The 22275-nt window shown below is 39.2% G+C and overlaps 1 protein-coding gene across 1 annotated transcript in view; it reads left to right on the forward strand.

Moving 5' to 3' along the window:
- SV2A (synaptic vesicle glycoprotein 2A) overlaps positions 1-22275 on the forward strand; it is a 1331300-nt gene that overhangs the window by 1153668 nt on the left and 155357 nt on the right. Inside the window, exon 9 of the mRNA XM_044079906.1 lies at positions 8402-8490. Within this exon, the coding sequence (XP_043935841.1) occupies positions 8402-8490 (89 nt within the window). The remainder of the gene's footprint in view (positions 1-8401; positions 8491-22275) is intronic.

Genomic DNA, 22275 nt, shown 5'->3' on the forward strand with positions numbered 1-22275 from the left:
TAGAGGAGTTGTATCTTTATGTTCCAACAAAAGAAGTTTCTTCTGGCATTCCAAAGTCTGTTGCCACAAAAATAATTTGAAAGATTATTTAAGCATATTAGATCTAAAACATTTAAAGAATTTACATAATTCTTGTCTTTTTAATTAATTCATCATGTTTTATTTTATAAGTACAGTGTGGATGAAAACATGAAGTTTGTAGTATAGTCCAGCTACCTGTTATAAATAAACAAAATAAAGCATGATACACTGTGATAGTGATATCAGCCAGGTATCCATATATGAGTGTGTATGCGTGTGTATATATAAATATATATATATATATATATATATATATATATATATATATATATATATATATTTCATCAAAATGTAAATTTGCGACCTCACTTTCGTGTAAAAACAAAAATAAAAATTAAAAAAAAAAAACAGAAAAGAAATAAAAACATGCAGTCTGCATGTAATGTTAGTTGTACATCAATGTTTAGTGTTGATGTACAACTAAGCAAACTATTGCTGAGATTGTGGTAGGGGGATAAGGGAATATTCCCTTTTTCCCACTGTAGTGCAATCTCGGAGTGAGAATATTAATGTAGGGGGGTGTGGGGAGTGCAGGGGGGGCTTGCCCCCCTGCATAATTGTGTTTAGTGTGGGTTTTTTTTTTTTTGGTTTAGGTTTTATTTTTGTTTTTATATGAAAGTACATTTTTGAAAAAAAATGCACTTTCACATAAGTGAGGTAGCGAATTTACATTTCGATGAAACGTAAATTCGCTGGATCAAAGTAGATCCATAGATATATATATATATATATATATATATATATATATATATATATATATATATATATATATATATATATATGTTAGATACATCAACTGATATTCCACAGATCATAGTTGGATTTTCAGAAGGATAAAGTTGTCTTACTAAACAAGAATGAGACTTTTATGATTATATATGATTATATATTAGTATGGAAGAAATTGACGTATGTGCAGTGACAGAAACCTGGGTTAAGGCTCCAGAGAGCACCCCAGCACTACCAGGCTATAACTCCTACCATACCTTTAGGTCCCAAAACCAGGACCGGAACACAAAAGGACGGGGTGTGTCCATATTCATCAAGAACACCCACACCTCCAGGTTAGTAGCACAGCACGCGGAATCTGAGACCATCCAAGTGCAATTGACAGGGGGTAAATTGACTGTTCAATTTATAGCTTGCTACAGATCTCCCACCTTGTCTCAGGACCCTCACGCAGCATTCCTGAGAACATTAGAAAGTATGAAGATTCTACCCAACACCATGCTACTGGGTGACTTCAACTATCCAAACATTGACTGGGAAAACTACTCAAGCTCAAACGCCATAGCCCAATGCTTCCTTGAGTTTATAAACTCAAACGCCCTTGAACAGCTGGTCACCACTCCCACAAGAGGTGACAACATACTGGACCTGGTCATCACCAACATGAGGAACCTATGTTCCACACCTGAGATAAACTCATCATTGGTAAGATCAGATCACAAACTAATCACACTGGACATCCACATCCCGACCCCCCTCCCCCAGTCAAGGAAATCAAGGTAAAAATCTTCTCTAAAGCCAACTTCACACTCCTCAAGACCTAGGTGGGAAGTTTCAAAGCTCCCAATCAAATGGAAAATGATGACCCAATGGCAGAATCCTTTACAAATGTATTCTATGAACACCTTCAAGAATGCATGGACCGAGCCATCCCAAGTAAAACCAAGACCAACTCCTCAAAAAAGAGGAAGCCAGTCTGGTGGACCCCGGCCATAAATAAACTTTACAACAGAAGGAGGAAACTCCTGCAAGATAGAACAAAATCCCAAAATAAGAAGGCATCTCTGATTAACATCAGTAAAAAACTGCGCTCCCTCATTAAATCATCCAAGGCCAACTTCGAAAGAAAAATAGCCAATGACTCTAAGGATAACCACAAGGCCTTCTTTAACTATGTCAAGAGTCTAGGGGCAAACTCTCAGATATGCTCCGAGCTAGTGCATAATGGCCATAAATACACTGAACCAACCGACATTGCCAACATCCTGGCTGACAAGTTCAGTGCAAATTTCAACCCCCCTCCACCAAAGAGGCTAGCACCCATCCCAGAAGAATGTGGCGCTCCAGATATCTCAGACACACAAGTAAAGACAGCCCTTGCAAAGGCCAAAAACACAGCAACAATGGGACCAGATGCTATCCCAGGTTGTGTCTTACACAAGCTTCAAAATGAACTAAGCCCCCATCTCAAATCACTATTTAAACTCAGCCTCTCTACAGGCTATGTACCCAAAGAATGGCATACAGCAACAGTCGTACCACTCCACAAAGGTGGTGCCACAACTGACCCTGGGAACTATCGCCCTATAAGCTTGACTAGCTTAGTCTGCAAAGCCATGGAATGCATTATCATGGAGCTCATTAACAGGGACATTGGGAATCTCCAGACACTGGACCCCACCCAGTTCGGCTTTGTTAAAGGCAGATCTTGCTTCCTGAACTTGGTCGACTTCTTCGAAACAGTTACCAAGGCCATAGATGAAGGGAAGGTGGTCCACACAGCATATCTGGACCTCGCTAAGGCGTTCAACACCATTCCACACTCAGGAATCATAGACAAACTCACCAGCTTAAATAGCAACCCCCATGTCATGAGATGGGTTGTCAATTGGTTCTCAGACAGAACCCACACGGTAAGAGTGGCAAGCGCCATGTCTGACTCTAAACCAGTCACAAGCGGAGTCCCACAGGGCTCAGTCCTGGGACCCCTCCTGTTCGGTATATATTTCTCCAAAGTACAGGCAAAGGCAGAGGGACTGTGGCTAACCAAGTTCGCAGATGACTGTAAATTGGGTGCAATAATTGACTCTCCAGCTGACACAGACATCCTGCAAAAGGGTCTCACAGAGACAAACACCTGGTGTCAAAGTTACGGCCTCAAGCTAAATGCCAAAAAATGCATAGTAATCCCATTTGGGAAAAACAAAGTACCTACAAGCTACCACATAGATGGGAATCCACTAAGTACAGAAGAAGAAATTAGGGACCTGGGTACCCAAGTAGATAGCATGCTCTCCTTTGATAACCACATAGCCAAAACGGTCAAGAAATCCTTCTATGTGGCACACCTGATCACAAAGGGTTTCTCATCCAGATCCAAGGAGGTGATTGTGCCCCTTTACTCCTCACTCATTAGGCCCATAATAGAGTACAATGCCCCATTTGGGATGTACCTCACTAGACACCTGCAACAACTAGAAAGACCACAGAAGTACGTCACTAAGAGGATTAAGGGCCTTAAACATTTACCCTATGAAGCACGACTAAAAAAGCTCCAGCTCTTCTCAGTTGCTTACCGTCTGCTCAGAGATGAACTCTGCCTGACCTATAGGGCCATGTCAAGCGCTGAACTAATGGACATGCTTCACCTCAAAAAAACGAGATCCCTCAGAACCACTCATTCTAGTGACTTGAACCTATGTACAACAATAAACAGGACATGCTGGAGGGATAGATTCCTGTCCCAGCGACTCCCCTCACTCTGGAATAGAATCCCAATGCATATTCGACAGAGCTCCTCTCTGACCCTCTTCAAGAGTAATCTTGATGAGTGGATGGGTAATCGTAAGTTCTACCCTGGGATCACTTCAGGAGCCCTGTTGACAGAGGCCCAGGTTACTAATCTAATGGGGAGGTGAAAGCCATCACTCTGTGGCTAGGCTTATAAATGCCCATGGGCAGATGAACCTATGAACCTATGAGGTGGATTTTGTGTCGGCTATTTCCTTTAAATTTTATTCCATTTGTTTGACAAGAGAAGAAGACAACAAGCCTATGTAGTATTCCCATTTAGATGCCTAAATATTCTACCACTTTTCCATTCTAACCTTCTTGTTTACCCTTTGTTTACCCTGAGTACACTAAAGAGTACTGGACCAACGACAGACCCTTGTAGTACCCCACTAGTTGCTGTCATTATTCTTGACATTGTCCCCCCCTCACCACAAACTGTCGTGTTCTAGCATTCAACCACACAGCTATCCAGTTTCTTTGTCTTGGTCTTACCACCAACCCATCCAGTTTACCTATCAGCCCACTGTGAGGGATTGAGTCAAAGGCCTTGCTGAAATCCAGGTAAATTATGCCTACTGGTAATCCCCTATCAAGTTCTGCTATAACTGTGACATAAAACTCGATCCAGTTCAACTCACATCTCCATCTGACATTGAAACCATGTTGGAGAGGAGATTGCTGTCCCCTAGAAATGCAAGCAGCCTTCCCTGGCAGGAATTCTGTCCATGACTTTCCCTGCTATTGGAATTAAGCTAGCATTTCTATAGTTCCCCATATTTTTCTCCTTTCTCCTTGTAGAGTGGTGCCACAGTTGCTGTGCTCCAATCTCCTGGCAATTCTGAACTAGCTAGTGATCTGCTGGAGATCTACCCTAAAAAGTATGCCATCATATGGGCCAGATTTCTGCGGAGTCTGGGTGGCTTCTGATCCTTCTGTAGTAGCTAGTCCTCTACGGTAGCCAGTTCCCTCTGAATTTCCTCCCTCTCTGGTGTCTATCCACTGTTCCAGACATTCTGTCTACCTCATTCCCATCATGATACTTTCCCCTTACCTTCCTTTATGAAGACTAAAATAAAGTATTTATTCAGTACCCCTGCTTTTTCCCAGTCTTTTATGATCTTCCTTCTATCTTTGCTTAGCGTGGCCAGTTCTGTCCCTCTGTTCCTTCAGTCGGTTGCTTCCCCTATTAACTCCTACTAACTTTTTTCAACATCAGCCTTTGCTGTGCCTTAGCATCTTGGTTACCTTTATGATAGCCTCCTCGCACCATGCTGCTTTTTCCTCATTTATACCTCATGTGCTCCCATTCTTCTGCCCCAATTGATAGTTTCCCAAATGTGCAGTGGTCATTTGTCATTTATGTAACTGCAAGTTTCAATTTTTCATATGAATGTATTCAGTTAATATAGATCTACTGCACACTTAAATCCTTTGGCATATTATTTTAGAAAAAAAACATGAAAATGCCAGTTTGTCATTTTCTCAAAAGGAATCATTTGTAGTCCTTACATTGTATCAAACCTCAAAGTTGCCTTAAGGTAAAAAATATTGAATGTTTGGTATTTTGCAGGCTTTATACAAATAACACTGCAAAATTTCCTCCTATAACATATTTAAGGGTTTCTAGTTAATATCTCTTCCTTAAACCTTGAATACTGCAACAGCCAAAGAATGTCTGTATTCCAAAGATACCCACAGACATCTGTGGAAGGTGCTAGCCAGGATAAATGCTTGCTGCAAAGATTGTAAGATGTTTGTTTTGTTAAAGAGAGAGATTAGTAAGTTTTCAGACTGACATCTTGAACGTATTCTCAGTGTCTTCTTTACGAAATATTATAAAAAAAATCTTGATATCCAGGAGGAACTAAGATGGGACTGTTGCGGTTTTCCTGACTCTTTTCCATGAACATTTCTACTTACAGTGTTGCACTATAACAGTTTGGTAGTACATAAACATCACCTCCAGAGTGTGCCCTCCTTTGACCAGGTAACTCTGAGGAAACGTGTTTTTTTTTAATCTTATTAAATGAATTTCCAATTATATCTAAGTACATTATTACTCGTGTCCTTTGTTCCTTTGTTCAGAGACAGTTTGGGAATTACTATTTTGGATTTTTTCCAGTTTTTCATAACTTCTGTAAAAATCCTACTTTAAGGCATGAGTGTTATGTTCATTTACTGGCAAAAAAGTATACATAATATAGAAAATGCGTTAGTTTACTAATGCGTGTATTGAAATGATCTTAGAACAGGGACTGCTAGTAATGCTTAGCAACAGGTTCCTACTGCATCATAGTTCAGTTATATTTGGTATCTACCAGTTGCTCATCTCAGGAATAGTCATTAATAAAAAGCAGTGGGTTGTACTTGAATGGGTGAAAATTCAAAGAAAGTACCAACAATATAGGAGAGGCTGAGAACCCTGATGATAAATTTGCAGACAGCAGGGTATCAGCAAAATTCTTGTGGAACAGCTTGGAGCATTACACCATGTTCTGTACTGGGAATAATATGAAGGTGCTCATTCACGAGCCTGTTTATCTACAGTTGAACTCTGTAAGACAAGGAAGAGGAGAAAAGTGCAGCTGATCTATAAATAGGGTTGCCACCTTTCACTGCTGCAAGAACTGGGCCAAGGACACACCCTCTTGCAACTCCCATTACCCCGCTCACTTCCTCCCCTCTCCCACACACTTTCCACCCATTTTATGATGTCGCTGCCATTGTCAGCTGTGGAGGAGCACTCTCTTTTTGCGTTCCTGATGTCTTCATTTTGTGGATTTACTATGCTTTTCCATAAACAAAACATAGTAAATCTGCCAATTTAACAAACTCTGACCATCTGTTTCTTTTTTGAAACAGAATACTGGAGTTTGCACAGTGTTTTCTGGACTACTGGACATTGGTTTGATTTCTGGATAGTCCAGAAAATAAAATGGATAGGTAGCAATGCTCTCCATAAAAGAGATGATGTAGGAAATGAAGAGCGATAATCAGGGAATATTATCAGTACAGGATATACAGTCCAAACAATATACAAAACTCTTGCTCAGATGTAGTAAGGCCTTACTAAGTTTAATGATATTGACTGCCAAAAAACAATTACTAGAAAATGGAAATAAATCCTAACCAATTATAACTGAAGTAGTGAGCATTGTGAAAGAGATAAAAGAACTGGAGGTGGCATCTTTAGAAAAGAGAAGTGACTTACATACAAATAAAGATATTTTGGGGAAGAATATATGCAGAATAATGTTTAGAAGGAGTGAGACTTAAGGGGAAGTCAGAAAATGAGCAATTTATGTAATGTTGGAGTGAATAATAATTCTTAAAAGAATATGTATATTGCATGAAACTATGATTTGTTTTCTTTTCCGTTAATGTATGTGTACCTATGTCATTGTTAAAAATATAAAGATATAATAAGTATTTAAAAAAACTCTAAAAAAATTCTTAAAAAAGTGTACTTGTGAAATAATGAAAAAAAGAGGCTTTTTTTGAGCCCTGGACATTTGTGCACACAATTGGTCAGAAGGGGGGGGGGGGTTAACATTATTAAAAATGCAGTGAAGCTCAAGGAATGTTCTTGGTCAGTGAAATCCACACAAGCAAGTGAGATAAAACTATTGAATCATGTCAGAAACTTTGTTACACTGTGAGCCTCAGTTTTAATAGATTTCATGAAATTAGCAGGGGGAAAAAGAACACATATTCTGAGTAATTTGACTGGCTTAAGTTCCTCTAATGTGGGGATGAGGAAAGATTAGAGAAAACTGAAACACATTGACTCTTGATCACATATGCTGATGAGAGTACATGCGTGCACACACACACACACACACAAACACACACACACACACACACACACATTTCATGTAAAACTATAGTGAAACAGTGGTTAACTGAAGGATCATTATAATTATGATAATTGTTGAAATGGTTAGGCTCATTTATCAGACTATGACATTTGTGCAGGAAGTTGAAAGCTTTGATAAGACAATGGAGCACAGATGAAATGAATTACAAATAAAATGCTAATCGAGACATATCCAGTGGTAAACTAGAACAGTGCAGGCAGGAATATGAGAACATCTGACAGGTTATCATTTGTATATGCAGCAGTCTTCTGTGTTGTAAATGTAATATGTGTTAACAGATAATTAAATCTAATGTGTTGCAGCTACAAGAGCTCTCATTCATTAAATATGGCTAGTTAATTCCGCACAGAAGGAAGGCATCAAAAGCAGAAAGTGATGGTAAATTGTTGCTAAAGTCAGATGGCCATGGGTAATCCCATTTCATATGGGGTATCCCAATTTCTAAACATGCTTTGTTCTTGTCACAGAACTAAATCTTCTTTATCTTGCATGAAAATTTGCAACTTAGTGCAGGGTGAGCCTGTAATTGGTCATTGTTTGATTAGTGTTCTACCTTACTAAACAAATTTAAATAAATAATTACAAATAAATTAAATGGTAACCATTTTATTGGAAAACTAATATATTTGCTGTTAAATGTATCCATTTAAGGTATAGCCAGATCTGACACCACAGCTATTTTAATAATAGTAGTGCATAAAATTTAATTCTACACCCCCTTTGCAAAAACAGGTGCACTGCTGTTTATCTTTGAATTGCATTGATTTCCTTTTCTCACAGCTTTTTACTCCGATGTTGTAATATACTGCAAGCAGGAGCTGATTAATCAGAACAGAATCACAAAACAAGCAGTGATGGTATGAAACTGCAGACATTCATAAACACCTAAATCTTACTTTTCTTAATGTCTAATCCTACAGGTGTGGACCAACTTCCAGAAGTGTTTTGCTCCAGAGATGCGTCGTGTCACCTTCATGATGATGGCTGTCTGGTTTACTATGTCATTCAGGTAAGCAAGTATAGAAAATGCATCTCAGAATTAGACCGCTCATAAATTCATTTCATAATGCAGTCTGACATCAATGGCTAAATGACAGCATTTCTTAACAACTCATCGATCAAAATGTAAGTGTTCCAGGTTAGTGAAAAGATAGTAAATCATAATCAAATAACTGCACTTGTAGGACAAAAAAAACCTTGCAAAACAAGTCTAGGGAATTGTAAAGCCTGTCTAATCTGCCTTTGCATTTTGAGAGTGAAGTATAAAATGTTTTTTTTTTTTTTCAGACATTTAACCAAGTAAAACCTACTAATCAAAAGTATACTAGTGGGGACTGAAGTAATCAGTTCACTGTACAGGATAAAACTCATTAACATCTTATAAGCGTAGCCTTCTGTATTATACTGCATGCCTTCTGTTTGTTAGTGACAGTGTACTATATATTTTGCAGCAGTCTTTACGGTGAAATGCAAATTAACCTGACAAAACATTAGAATGGTAACCTGATGTTTTGAAGGAGAAAATGATTATGAAATGAAATATTAGATGGTGTTGAGGGCATAGCTATTAAAATGGGAACCAGATGATCCAAGATCAAGTGTTAGATAAGGCATTCTGTGAATCTCTGTAAATAATTATCCATTCCCTATAGTGCACTCAAGTTTTGCCAGCTAAAAAGCTTAACAAAAGGTGCAGCAGTGAAAATGTAGAATGAGCTGGACTCTTATTTATGCTATGAATATTATCGCACAGAAATATAATAGGCAAGCTATTTGTATGTAACCTATGAATACTATCTCAGACAAATATAGTAGACAAAGTATTACAAAACAGGTTTAGTGTGTGTGTGTGTGTGTGTAAGCTATGAATACTATCTCAGACAAATGTAATAGTAACCTATTACAAAATAGGTTTAATATGGTGTGTGTGTGTGTGCGTGTGTGTGTGTGTGTGTGTGTGTGTGTGTGTGTGTGTGTGTGTGTGTGTGTGTGTGTGTGTGTGTGTGTGTGTCTTTGTTAGGTTAATTACAGTTCTCTGGGTTATTCTTAGATGTTTTACTTAAAAAATTGCAGACAAACTAGATGTGTTGATTTTTCTCACATGTTTAATGCAAATGTGTTAGATGAGGATTTCTTCACCTGTGACTGCCAATCATATCTCTGAACTGTCCAGATTTTCGCAGAATGTCCAGATTTTTGGTTTTTATTTTTGGTCTGCTCCCTATAAAATTTGGGTTTTTCTGGCAAAACATTGATGATTCTTCTTCTTTCGGCTGCTCCCGTTAGGGGTCGCCACAGCAGATCAACTGTTTCCATTTCTTCCTGTCCTCTGCATCTTGCTCTGTCACACCAACCGCCTGCATGTCCTCTCTCACCACATCCATAAACCTTATCTTAGGCCTTCCTCTTTTCCTGTTACCTGGCAGCTTCATCCTTAGCATCTTTTTCCCAATATACTCTGCATCCCTCCAAAGCACATGTCCAAACCAATGTAATCTTGCCTCTCTGGCTTTGCCTCCAAACCTTCCAACCTGGGCTGACCCTCTAATATACTTATTCCTAATCCTGTCCATCCTTGTCACACCCAGTGCAAATCTTAACATCTTCAACTCTGCCACATCAAGCTCTGACTCCTGCCTTTTTGTCAATGCCACTGTCTCCAACCCGTATAACATAGCTGGTCTCACTACCCTCTTGTAGACCTTCCCTTTCACTCTTACTGGTACTCGTCTGTCACAAATCACTCCTGAGACTCTTCTCCACCCACTCCATCCTGCCTGTACTCTCTTCTTCACCTCTCTCCCACACTCACCATCACTCTGAACTGTTGATCCCAAGTACTTAAACTCATTCACCTTCGCCACCTCTACTCCCTGCATCCTCACCATTCCTCTGTCCTCCCTCTCATTCACACACATATATTCTGTCTTAGTCCTGCTGACCTTCATTCCTCTTCTCTCTAGAGCATATCTCCACCTCTCCAGGGTCGTCTCCACCTGTTCCCTACTCTCACTACAGATCACAATGTCATCTGCAAACATCATAGCCCACGGGGACTCCTGTCTGATCTCGTCTGTCAACCTGTCCATCACCATTGCAAATAAGAAAGGGCTCAGAGCTGATCCTTGATGTAATCCCACCTTCAACTTAAATGCATCCATCACTCCCACCGCAGACCTCACCGCTGTTACACTACCCTCGTACATATCCTGTATCACTCTTACATACTTCTCTGACACTCCCGATTTCCTCATACAATACCACAACTCCTCTCTAGGCACCCTGTCATATGCTTTCTCTAAATCCACAAAGACACAATGCAACTCCTTCTGACCTTCTCTGTACTTCTCCATCAACACTCTCAGAGCAAACATCGCATCTGTAGTGCTCTTTCCTGGCATGAAACCATACTGCTGATCACTAATCATCACCTTCCTTCTTAACCTAGCTTCCACTACTCTTTCCCATAACTTAATGCTGTGACTGATCAGTTTAATCCCTCTGTAGTTACTACAGCTCTGCACATCACCCTTATTCTTAAAAATCGGTACCAAAACACTTTTTCTCCATTCCTCAGGCATCCTCTCACTTTCCAAGATTTCATTAAACAATCTAGTTAAAAACTCCACTGCCATTTCACCTAAACACCTCCATGCTTCCACAGGTATGTCATCTGGACCAACAGCCTTTCCGTTCTTCATCCTCTTCATAGCTATCCTTACTTCATCCTTTCTAATCCATTGTACTTCCGGATTCACTATCCCCACATCATCCAACCTTTTCTCTCTCTCTCTCATTCTCTTCATTCATCAGCCCCACAAAATACTCTTTCCATCTGCTCAACACACTCTTGTCGCTTGTGAGTACGTTTCCCTCATTATCCTTTATCACCCTTACCTGCTGCACATCTTTACTAGCTCAGTCCCTCTGTCTAGCCAATCGGTACATGTCCTTTTCTCCCTACTTAGTGTCCAACCTTTTATACAACTCTTCATACGTCTTACCCTTAGCCTTCGCCACCTCTCTCTTTGCCATGCACCTCATCTCCTTATACTCTCGTCTGCTTTCTTCATCTCTTTGACAATCCCACTTCTTCTTCGCCAACCTCTTTCTCTGTATACTCTCCTGTAATTCTTCATTCCACCACCAGGTCTCCTTGTCCTCCTTCCTCTTTCCAGATGTCACACCAAGCACCCTTCTAGCCATCTCTCTTACTAGCTCTGCTGTAGTTACCCAGCTATTCGGTAACTCTTCACTGCCACCCAGTGCCTGTCTTAACTCTTCCCTGAACATCACCTCACAATTACCCTTTTTCAATTTCCACCATTTGATCCTTGGTGCTGCCCTCACACTCATCCTCCTCTTCTTGATCATCAATGTCATCCTACAAAACACCATTCTATGCTGCCTAACTACACTTCCCCCTGCCACCACTTTACAGTCTATAATCTCCTTCAGACTGGCCCTTCTACATAAGATATAATCCACCTGTGTGCATCTTCCTCCACTCTTGTATGTCACCCTATGCTCCTCCCTCTTGTTAAAATACGTATTCATCACAGCCATGTCCATCCTCTTCACAAAATCCACTACCATCTGACCTTCTGCATTCCTTTGCTTAACACCATACCTACCCATCACTTCCTCATCCCCTCTGTTCCCTTCACCAACATGCCCATTAAAATCTGCTCCAATCACCAACATTGATGATTGAAGTCCCTAAATAATACTAAATAATGACAGACGAGTTTCAAATTTCATATCCTTCAGAAAATATATAATGATGCTATATCTGTCATTCTATCAACTTTCTAAGCTTGTAGGAGCAATATTTAAAATATGTTCCTATTTTTGGGCCTTTGTCCCTCCATTTTTTCTGGCTTTGTCCAGATTTTATGTCCTGTGAGGTTGAGAGGTATGCTGCCAGTTCAAAAACATACAGAACGTTTTTGGGTACAGACAAAGAAATTTGTAGCTCTTATAATGAAGTACACCAATGCAATTATAACTAATTGGGGATGCAGGCAGCAGAATTTATAGCTCACACTGAATTACACCCCTCAGATCTGATTTATGTTGTTGTTCTCAAGACCGATAGAATTTTAAGCAGGTTTTAAAAAGCATATTAACCAATATACATAATCTAACCTCAAAAGATTTACTTAGTGTTAATTATTGAAGAAGTATGTTCCTACTTTAAATAAAAAAGTGTTAAAATGATGATGTCAATTACAAAGATCACTGATGAAGTATGAAGATTCAGCTGCAGGCTGCCTGTCCATCTGGCCTGACTTGTAGTGTTACATCCCTACACATCCCCATCACACCACATCTTCTCATCCTCTTATCCAGCATCCACCCATTAAACCCCTGGCTGGGAAAAACAGGCCCCCTATAAGATATATATATTGATGATGTGGGCTGAATAAGACAAGTGTGCAGGAATGAAGACCCGCTAAAGCCAGTAGCAGAAGTCGGGTTTGTGACTTATAAAGCTATGGTCCTATGACTTATATGCTGCTGTCACACATATGTAGATCTGCCTACAATAATATGTAACCTATAAGAGTGACCCACCCATCCCTCTGGCACACTAGAGAGGGACCTCTACAGATTGCTGACAAGCTTGACCTTTGAGACAGCTATCCTATGAGCTGTCATTGGGGATAAAAATTAATGCTGCAGTGATTTTCAAAACAATGTATTGCATTGTGTGATATAGTACATAGTCACAGTGCTCTGTGTGCAGAACCCTTCTACACTGTGGTATGACCGTAGAGTTGGTATATATAATTTAGGGGGTGTGGGGGTAGAACCCAACACACTGAGAGTGCAGAGTACTTGCCATCTTGCAAAATAGACATTCTCTTCTTTCTTTCTTTCTTTTTTAGGTGTTTCAACTATTTTCAAATTCTGTCTTTTAATGAAAGGTAGGTTGAAATGCTGTGCCATAATAGGTTGTAGATAAACCCTTTGAGACTGCAGTCTCTACCAGAGGCTCAAAACATCTCATCAATTCCTGTACGTCAACCCTATCCCTCCCCACAAAGAAAGTCAAGCAGGCAAAGCCTCATCATGCCCTCACAATGCCAGCTACAGCAGGGATAGGGGCCACTAGCTGAACTCATGGCACCCTGGCCATTGTCATGGATTTATCCTTCTAAGCCATGGAGCAGAGGGAAACCAGCTAGCTGAATTCTTTTGATTCTAATAATTTAGATTTTTTTTTAGACATTCAATTTCATTCTTTGGAGGAGCATTATATGGCAAGATTCCATTTTTGGATATTGCAGAATTTTCTCCCTCCTAATTGGATAATAACAGCCTACATTCCAAGTTAAGAATTTCAAAGAATATATATAAGCCCCCTCCAGAAAATATGAAGCATCTGCTGAGCTGAGATTAGGATGAGGATGATCCCTTTGTCAGCAAAAGGAAGACTTGTCTACACTCAGGTTGAAGTCCCTTGTTGGCCTACAGAAGTTGTGACTAAAAAAAGCACCTTTGCCGCACACTAGCTCATTAAACCTTTGTTGTTCTAATTCTGCACATATGAGAAAAATCTTAGAAATAGGTTCATAGGTAGGTACTAGGCTATCTGCCCGAAGGCATTTATAAGCCTAGCCAGAATGTGTTGGCTTTCGCCGCCCCAATAGATTAGTTCTCTGTGCCTCTGTCCAGCAGAACCACTGAGGTGATCCCCGGGGTAAACTTTCTGTTTCCCATCCACTTGTTAAGATTTCTTTTGAAGAGCGTTAGTGAGAAGCTCTGCCTAATGTAGACTGGAATCTTGTTCCAAAGCATGGGAAGTCTCTGAGACAGGAATCTATCCCTCAAGCACATCCTGTTTATTGTTGTGGTGAGGTTTAGATCCCTAGAGCGTATGGTTTGAGGGGATATGGTTTTCTTTAGGTGGAGCATGTCCATCAATTCTGGGTTGGACATGGCCTTGTATGTCAGGTGGAGATCACCTCTGAGTAGGTGGTATGCAACTGAGTACAACTGGAGTTTCTTCAGTCGTGCTGCATAGGGCATCTGTTTGGGGCCAGTGATCCTCTTGATGAGGTACTTCTGTGGTCTTTCCAGCTGTTGCAGGTGTCTTGTAAAGTACATCCCAAATGGGGCGTTGCACTCTATGATGGGTCTGATGAGTAGAGGGGCACAATGACCTCTTTTGATCTGGATGTGAACCCTTTTGTGATTATGTGGGCCACATAAAAGGATTTTCTAGCCACTTTGGCAATGTGATTATCAAAGGAGAGATTACTATCTACTTGGGTCCCCAGATCCCTTATTACATCTTCTGTTTTTAGGGGACTACCACCTATGTGGTAGTTTGTGGGTACTTTGTTTTTTCCAAAGTGGATGACTATGCACTTTTCCGCATTTAGCTTGAGGCCATGATTTTGACACCAGGTATCCGTCTCAATGAGACCCTTTTAGAGGATGTTTGTGTCAGCCAGAGAGTCAATTATAGCCCCTAGTTTGCAGTCATCTGCGAACTTGGTCAGCCATAGTCCTCCTGTGCTTGCCTGTACCTCTAAGAAGTATATGTCGAACAGGAGGGGTCCTAGGACTGAACCCTGGGGAACTCCGCTTGTAACCGGTTTAGAGTCGGACCTAGCTCCCGCAACTCTCACCATGTGGGTTCTCTCCATGAGCCAGTTGGCAACCCATCTTGTGACATAGGGGTTTATGTTCAGGCTGGTGAGCTTGTCTATAATACCAGAATGGGGAATGGTGTTGAAGGCATTTGCAAGGTCTAGGTAGGCTGTGTGTACCACCTTTACCACGTCAATAGCCTTGGTAACTGTCTCAAAGAAGTCCACTAGGTTTAGGAAGGATGATCTGCCCTTAACAAAGCTGAACTGGGTAGGGTCCAGTGTTTGGAGGTTCCCAATGTCTCTGTTAATGAGTTTCATGATGATGCACTCCATAGCCTTGCAGATCAAGCTAGTCAGGCTTATAGGGCGATAGTTCCTGGGGTCTGTTGTGGCTCCACCTTTGTGGAGCGGAATAACCATTGCTGTGGGCCACTCTATGGGTATGTAGCCTGTGGAGAAGCTGAGTTTGAACAGTGTGTTTAGGTGGGGGATTAGTTCATCTTTGAGCTCATGTAGGACACAGCCAGGGACACCATCCAGTCCCATTGATGCTGTGTTTTTGGCTTTGGAGAGGGCTGTTTTAACCTGAGTGCCTGTGATTTCAGGGACTGTACATTCCTCTGGTATGGTTATGGGCCCTTTTGGGGTGAGAGGGGGGCGAAGTTTGCATTGAACCTGTCTGCCAGGATGTTGGTGAAATCTTTCGGTTCAGTCTATTTTGTGCCTTTCTGCACTAACTCTGAGCAGATCTGAACATTGCCACTTAGATTATTGACATAGCTAGATAATGCCTTGTGGTTATCTTTGAAGTCCTTGGCAATTTTTCTTTCGAAGCTAGCCTTGGATGATTTTATGAGGGATCATACTTTCTTGCTGATACTAATCAGGGAAGTCTTCCCTTCTTGGGATTTTAGTCTTTTCTGTACTAGTTTCCTCCTTCTGTTGTATAGCATGTTTATGGCAGGGGTCCACCAGACTGGTTTCCTTTTCTTGGAGGAGTGAGTCTTGGTTTTGCTTGGGATAGCACGATCCATGCATTCTTGTAGGTGCCCGTAGAATGCATTAGTAAAGGATTTTGCAGTTTGGACAGCGTTATCCTTTAGCATGGGGGCTTTGAAACTTTCGACCTCGGTCTTAAGTAACGTGAAGTTTGCTTTTGAAAAGTTTTTCACGGTGGTAGTCTTGAAAAAAATGTTTCTCTCTTTTAAGTTCTGATCTTCTGTAAAAGTCAGTGTGTTGCTTCTTTGCATGAGCATCCTGACTGACTCATGCAGTGAGCCAGAGATGTGTCCTGCTTTGTTCTCCTCCGATTCACATTCCTCAGTCATCTCCCCTTCAACAAATGTAAGCACTCATAACAGCATCCACACATGATGGCCTCAAATTACATACTTAAAGTAAGAAAACCACAAACGAGACTTTTATTTAGAGCATGTGCTCCACTTTAGACATGAATAACTCTTATTTTCTATAACCCTTACAATATCTGCATGGAGTGTAACATATATTTCAAATAATAAGTGCAGCTGCTTTTACAGTAGTCACTTCCACTTCAAATCGACAAATATAGGAATTAACACCAGCACTTTACATGATGTGAAGCACATAAGTAATGTCAAAACTATATTCACACTAAATAAAACCAATTATGAGATCTTAACATGTGGCAGGACACCCACGGTGCCCAGTGAAAACTTTTGTTCAATTCATAATTATTTTAGATGAACTTTGAATACACAGGATCCCAGCATCCTGGGAGACTTTATCTACCTTCCAATAAACTGGGATACCTATACCTCAAATGTGGCTATGACCAAAAATTCCATGATTTAATAAACAAGAACTTAATGGACCAAATCATCAGAGAACCCTCTCTAAGTCAAAATATTCTTGACTTGGTACTTACAAATATAGCATCAATATGCATTACCCTACTGGTATTCCTTTCTTTAGTTACATCTGACCGCAAACTAATAATCTTCTCCTTCAAAGTCTCCAAACCATCAGATGTAACTATCACAGTATTCAAATACCTTAAACATACTAACACCCTGCAATTATATGATGTAGTCTGCAAATTCAGGTATAACTGTAACCAATAAAATGTTGACATGGCTAGTAGCTACACAAATAAAATGTTTGCCCACTTAGATAAATATTTTTAACCTGGAAGCTCCTGCCATAACCAAGCAAAATGGGAAGTTCATGAGCAAACACATGCTTTAATAAACAATACAATAAAAGAAAAAAAAAGTTTCTTAGAATATACAGCAAAACTAAACACTCACAAATCAATGCCAAGATTAAAAACTTTTCAAAGAAGTTTTATTGAAGATCTATCCAATGGGAAAAAAAATGAATTTTGATATTAAAATCTATAGGTATCATCCACAAGTTTATAATGGAAAACTTTCACATGGAAATATACTCACATAAGTTTTATTACACTATTCCAAATATCAAAATTTAGTAACTCAGGAATTTCTAAATGCTGGAGATGTGGTAAAATAAACAAAGCAGATTGGCAGGGGCCTAGGTTCAAAACATGGCAGGGGTGATTATTTGCCATCTGATATACCAAACTACTAAGTACACTTTTTTTGCACTCGATTAGCACTGTACTGTTTTTATATATATTTGCTTTATAGCATTTCATATGAACAATGGCAGCTTCTGCAAAGCATGTCAACACTTAATTAAAAAATCTACACTGCAAACGAAGCAACTATAGTGAGGAAAGAAACACAAGCTTGCCCCACGATAATTGGTGATCCACCTATTTACATTAATAGTTTAAAGAAAGAAAATAAAAAAAAAAAAACAACTCTAAAAGAAGTTGAAACTAATCTTATCAATACCCTCAGGAGTACCATATTTAAGTACTCTTTAAAACAAAAGCCAAAAGGTAAGGAAGACTACAAAACTGGGTAAGACCGTGTACTAAGTTTTACCACACTGCATAGTCACAGTGCTCTGTGTGTAGAACCCCCAGGATTACAAACAGTTAAAAAAAATACACCAACAGCATACTTGCTATATAGCAAGTTCAAATTATTTGTAATATATGAGTTCCATAGCTTTGGTCAACACCAGTTTAATTGCTGGGTAGGGGAAAATTCTATTTTCCTGGGGACTGTGAGGCGTCAGTGTTAGTATATATATATATATTTTTATATAAAATTAGCCGAAGGTGCAGGGAATCTTGCCCCCTTAAAAATGATGCTCTTTATCTTTTTTTATTTAACATTTGAATGTGCTGACGTTACTTCTCAGCACATGCATAGTTAGTGTTTTTATTTTTGAGGTAATGTGGTTTTCCTTTCAGATGTCGACATTCATTTTTGGCTATATATATATATATATATATATATATATATATATATATATATATATATATATGTGTGTGTGTGTGTGTATGTATATATATATATATATATATATATATATATATATATATATATATATATAAAATAGTAATCCAGGGTATTCAAAACTATTCTGTGCCGTTACCTAAATGTATTCTTCATACTATATTTAGCATGGTAATTGCCATTACCACAATTCTTAGACAACTTCAGAAGTTAAGGCAGCTTCATTTAAGGCATAACTTTTATTTCCACATAAAAAGGAACTAGTGTCTTGACTAGGAGCCTTCAAGGTTACTAAATCACTATAAGAAGCAAAAAATGTATAAAGATTAAGCAGAAACACCCAACCCATCAAAGAGCAGCAAAGAGTTAACGAGAATACAAAAAAATTAAACTGTTCCCAAATGGAAAAGAACAAAAATATAACATGAATGTAAAAATGGTGCATTCATATCGATATTATTTTTATAACACATTTCATGTTGAGCATATACTTCATCCACTTGGTAAGCAATATTCCGTATGAGAAAGAGAATTTTGCTTCCATTTATAACACAATTTGTTTGCCGTCTAAATACCGTTTAATATCTAATGTCAATGTATAAGGAAGAACTGAAAATGTCATGGGTCAGGACAGTGACTGCACAAAATGTAGATTGTGAGGGTTTATGAATGGCACAAAAGATAAAGAGCATCATTTATGCACACATGCTACAGTGCACACAGCATACAATTGTGCACTATGCACACATGCTACAGTGCACACAGCATACAATTGTGCACTATGTACACATGCTATAGTGCACACAGCATACAATTGTGCACTATGCACACATGCTATATGCAAGAAATCGCTGTGAGGTATTATGGCATTACAGAATGTAGCAGAGAACAGCTACATAGTAGGGTAGGTCAGTTATATATTACTAAGTAATTGCTTCCTGCTGCTCTGTGCTCTTCCATCATTCTTAAAAAAGATTGAATTAATTGGGCATGACAGCTGTGCTAGGGTCATTACCGTGTTATGGCAATGAGCTGAGCTTCTGCTGCATGAGCTGCCATTGGCAGGAGCTTGGCAACATCACTCTGTAGGAGCAGAGATACATGTGATGTTATGTGCTGATATTACTGCTTGGACTTGTATGCATATCAGCAGGGAAAGGAGATCTGCTTGGTAAGACATGCTCTACTGACTTTAGGAATGTAGTTCTAGCCATGTAAGTTACATAGTGGGGGACCAGGTCATGTGTAGTTGGTGTAATATCTCTGTCTTGCACAGTTATGAAGGAGTTCATCTGTATGTGCTTAGAGCACTGTGCTACACAGTGAGGTAAAATGGAGTATAAGGTCTTACCATATTACGCAGCAGTCCTTATGGGTCACAAGTGACCTTTGGTATACCATTCTAGCCCATCCCAGCTCTACTACATGGGGTACAGTGTTTATGAATCCTGCCTAATCTTACTATGGGGGGAAACAAATGAGTAATATTATTTTATTTCAAGCATTAATGGGGATGGGGGAAAGGAATGAGTGATTTAATGTTATTTCATTCAGCATTAACAAGGATAGCTGGAAAGGAATGAGTAATCTTATTTTATTTCATCAACCTTTAACAAGGACAGGGGGAAAGGAATGCGTAATCTTATTTTATTTCATCGACCTTTAACAAGGACAGGGGGAAAGGAATGAGTAATCTTATTTTATTTCATCGACCTTTAACAAGGACAGGGGGAAAGGAATGAGTAATCTTATTTTATTTCATCGACCTTTAACAAGGACAGGGGGAAAGGAATGAGTAATCTTATTTTATTTCATTGAGCATTAACAAGGACAGGGGGAAAGGAATGAGTAATCTTATTTTATTTCATCGACCTTTAACAAGGACAGGGGGGAAGGAATGAGTGATTTAATGTTATTTCATTCAGCATTAACAAGGACAGGGGGAAAGGAATGAGTAATCTTATTTTATTTCATTGAGCATTAACAAGGACAGGGGTTGTAAAGTAAGACCTTAACTTCATGGGGAAAACTTCTTAAAAGGGGATCTCTTAACAGCCTTCTCTTATTCTCCCACTCATGCTCATTTACACAAAACAACACATACACAAAGCAAAAATATACACATCAATAATACAATAGTCTCACTGAGTTATGCCTATCATGTGCAATAATTGTCTGTAACTTTTACATCCTTTTGACCTTTGAATGTAGAACACAGAACAGTTTTAGTGTAAGAAAATACTGAAATTATATGAGCTTCCATTTTGTAACAATAAAGGAATACCTATTTAACACTTTTTAAACTAACAGCTACAGAACATTTCATACATGTACATTTATAGATGTGGAAATTCAGCACATATATTCTTCAATCAGAATTAAAAACTTTAGAATGTCAGAATAGCTCTTCATTTCTTTAAAATTAGGGAAACCAACCAAGCCAGTGTTGAAATCAACCCTTTCTAAATGTCTGGCAAGCTGCATTGTTTTCTGTATAAGAACAATGGAAAAAAGTTCAAGTAAAGGTTAACTATATTAAAGCAGGTGCCACCATAGCAGCATTCTTTAGAAATGTATCAGCTCAGAGCATCAGCCATGAAATTATTTGACCTCCATCCATACCTTTTCCAAGTCCTACAGCTTTTCCAGGAGTAGGGAAGGCTTTTCAGTTGCAGTCCTGTAGGGTGTGAGAGTTACTTACCCCACAGCAGCAGATATGTTGGACATAGTACAGCTGTACGATAAATTCACTGTAGCAGTAGATGTTAAAATAAAGGCATTATTGCTGAGAATTGATTGCCACAATTTGCCCTTCTGTTTCTTCTTCCCCCTCAGTTTCTAGATATTCTTTGTGGGGGGGATAATGTTCCCCTTCGAGTCTCACAAGGGATAATTGGCTAGGCTTAAAATGGCTCGCAAGAGCAGTTAGCTTAGTACTAATCTATGAACCTATGAACCTATGAACCTTATTTTTTATCCACTATGTCTGGGCATTGTCAGTACTAATTAAGGAACCTGTCAACTTACTTTCTTGTGGAAAAATAATGGGGAAGCTTATCTTGGATACATTTCAGAAGTGAAAAGGTTGGATCTGAAACATGTATCACATGTATGCATGAGTTGAAAATAGGCCTATTACATGGTGTTCTATAATAATATAATGACAACTATAAATGACAATATATGTTAAGATGTAATTTATGAAGACCTATCTTCAGCCTTTGATAGAGTCATGCATAAAACACCTATCAATATCAAAAGTGTCCGGCAGAGCTCTGTCCTGGGCCTGTACTTGTTCAGGTTGCATCCTTCTGATTTATCTTTTCATCTGAAGTGTTTAACAGTCTGTCTGTAGATGACTTGAAAATGAGAAAACATTATGTATGTTATAGAGAGGTCATGTCTGCAAAAGAACTTGGCACAGTAATTGAAACTGAGGATTCATTTAAGGACCTGAGTATACAGGTTGATCCCATCTTTTAGTTTTTCTTATCATATCAACCAGTTGGTTAATGATAGTTATATAACTAAAGGCTGTTTAAAAAATATTAAGTCAGAAATTATGAGCTCATTGTTTGTAAGTTACATGAGCCCTAAAGTATGTATAGAATACTGCTAATATGGAAAATATAAGAAAACCAGCATGAGTAAATTGGAAAGAGTACAGGGGAAATATACTAACAGCGTACATTAGCAAATTCACCTGCAGCCTCCCAAACTGCTTCCATCACTGTATGGTGCTCAGTGCTCTCAACTGGCTTGTACTTCCTCAACACATTACTCTCTCCCATCTGCTGACAGCACACAGAATACTTGACC

The sequence above is a fragment of the Protopterus annectens genome, chromosome 8.part0 (assembly GCF_019279795.1).
Source record: "Protopterus annectens isolate FY-2018-M chromosome 8.part0, PAN1.0, whole genome shotgun sequence".
Classification (NCBI taxonomy): Eukaryota; Metazoa; Chordata; order Ceratodontiformes; family Protopteridae; genus Protopterus; species Protopterus annectens.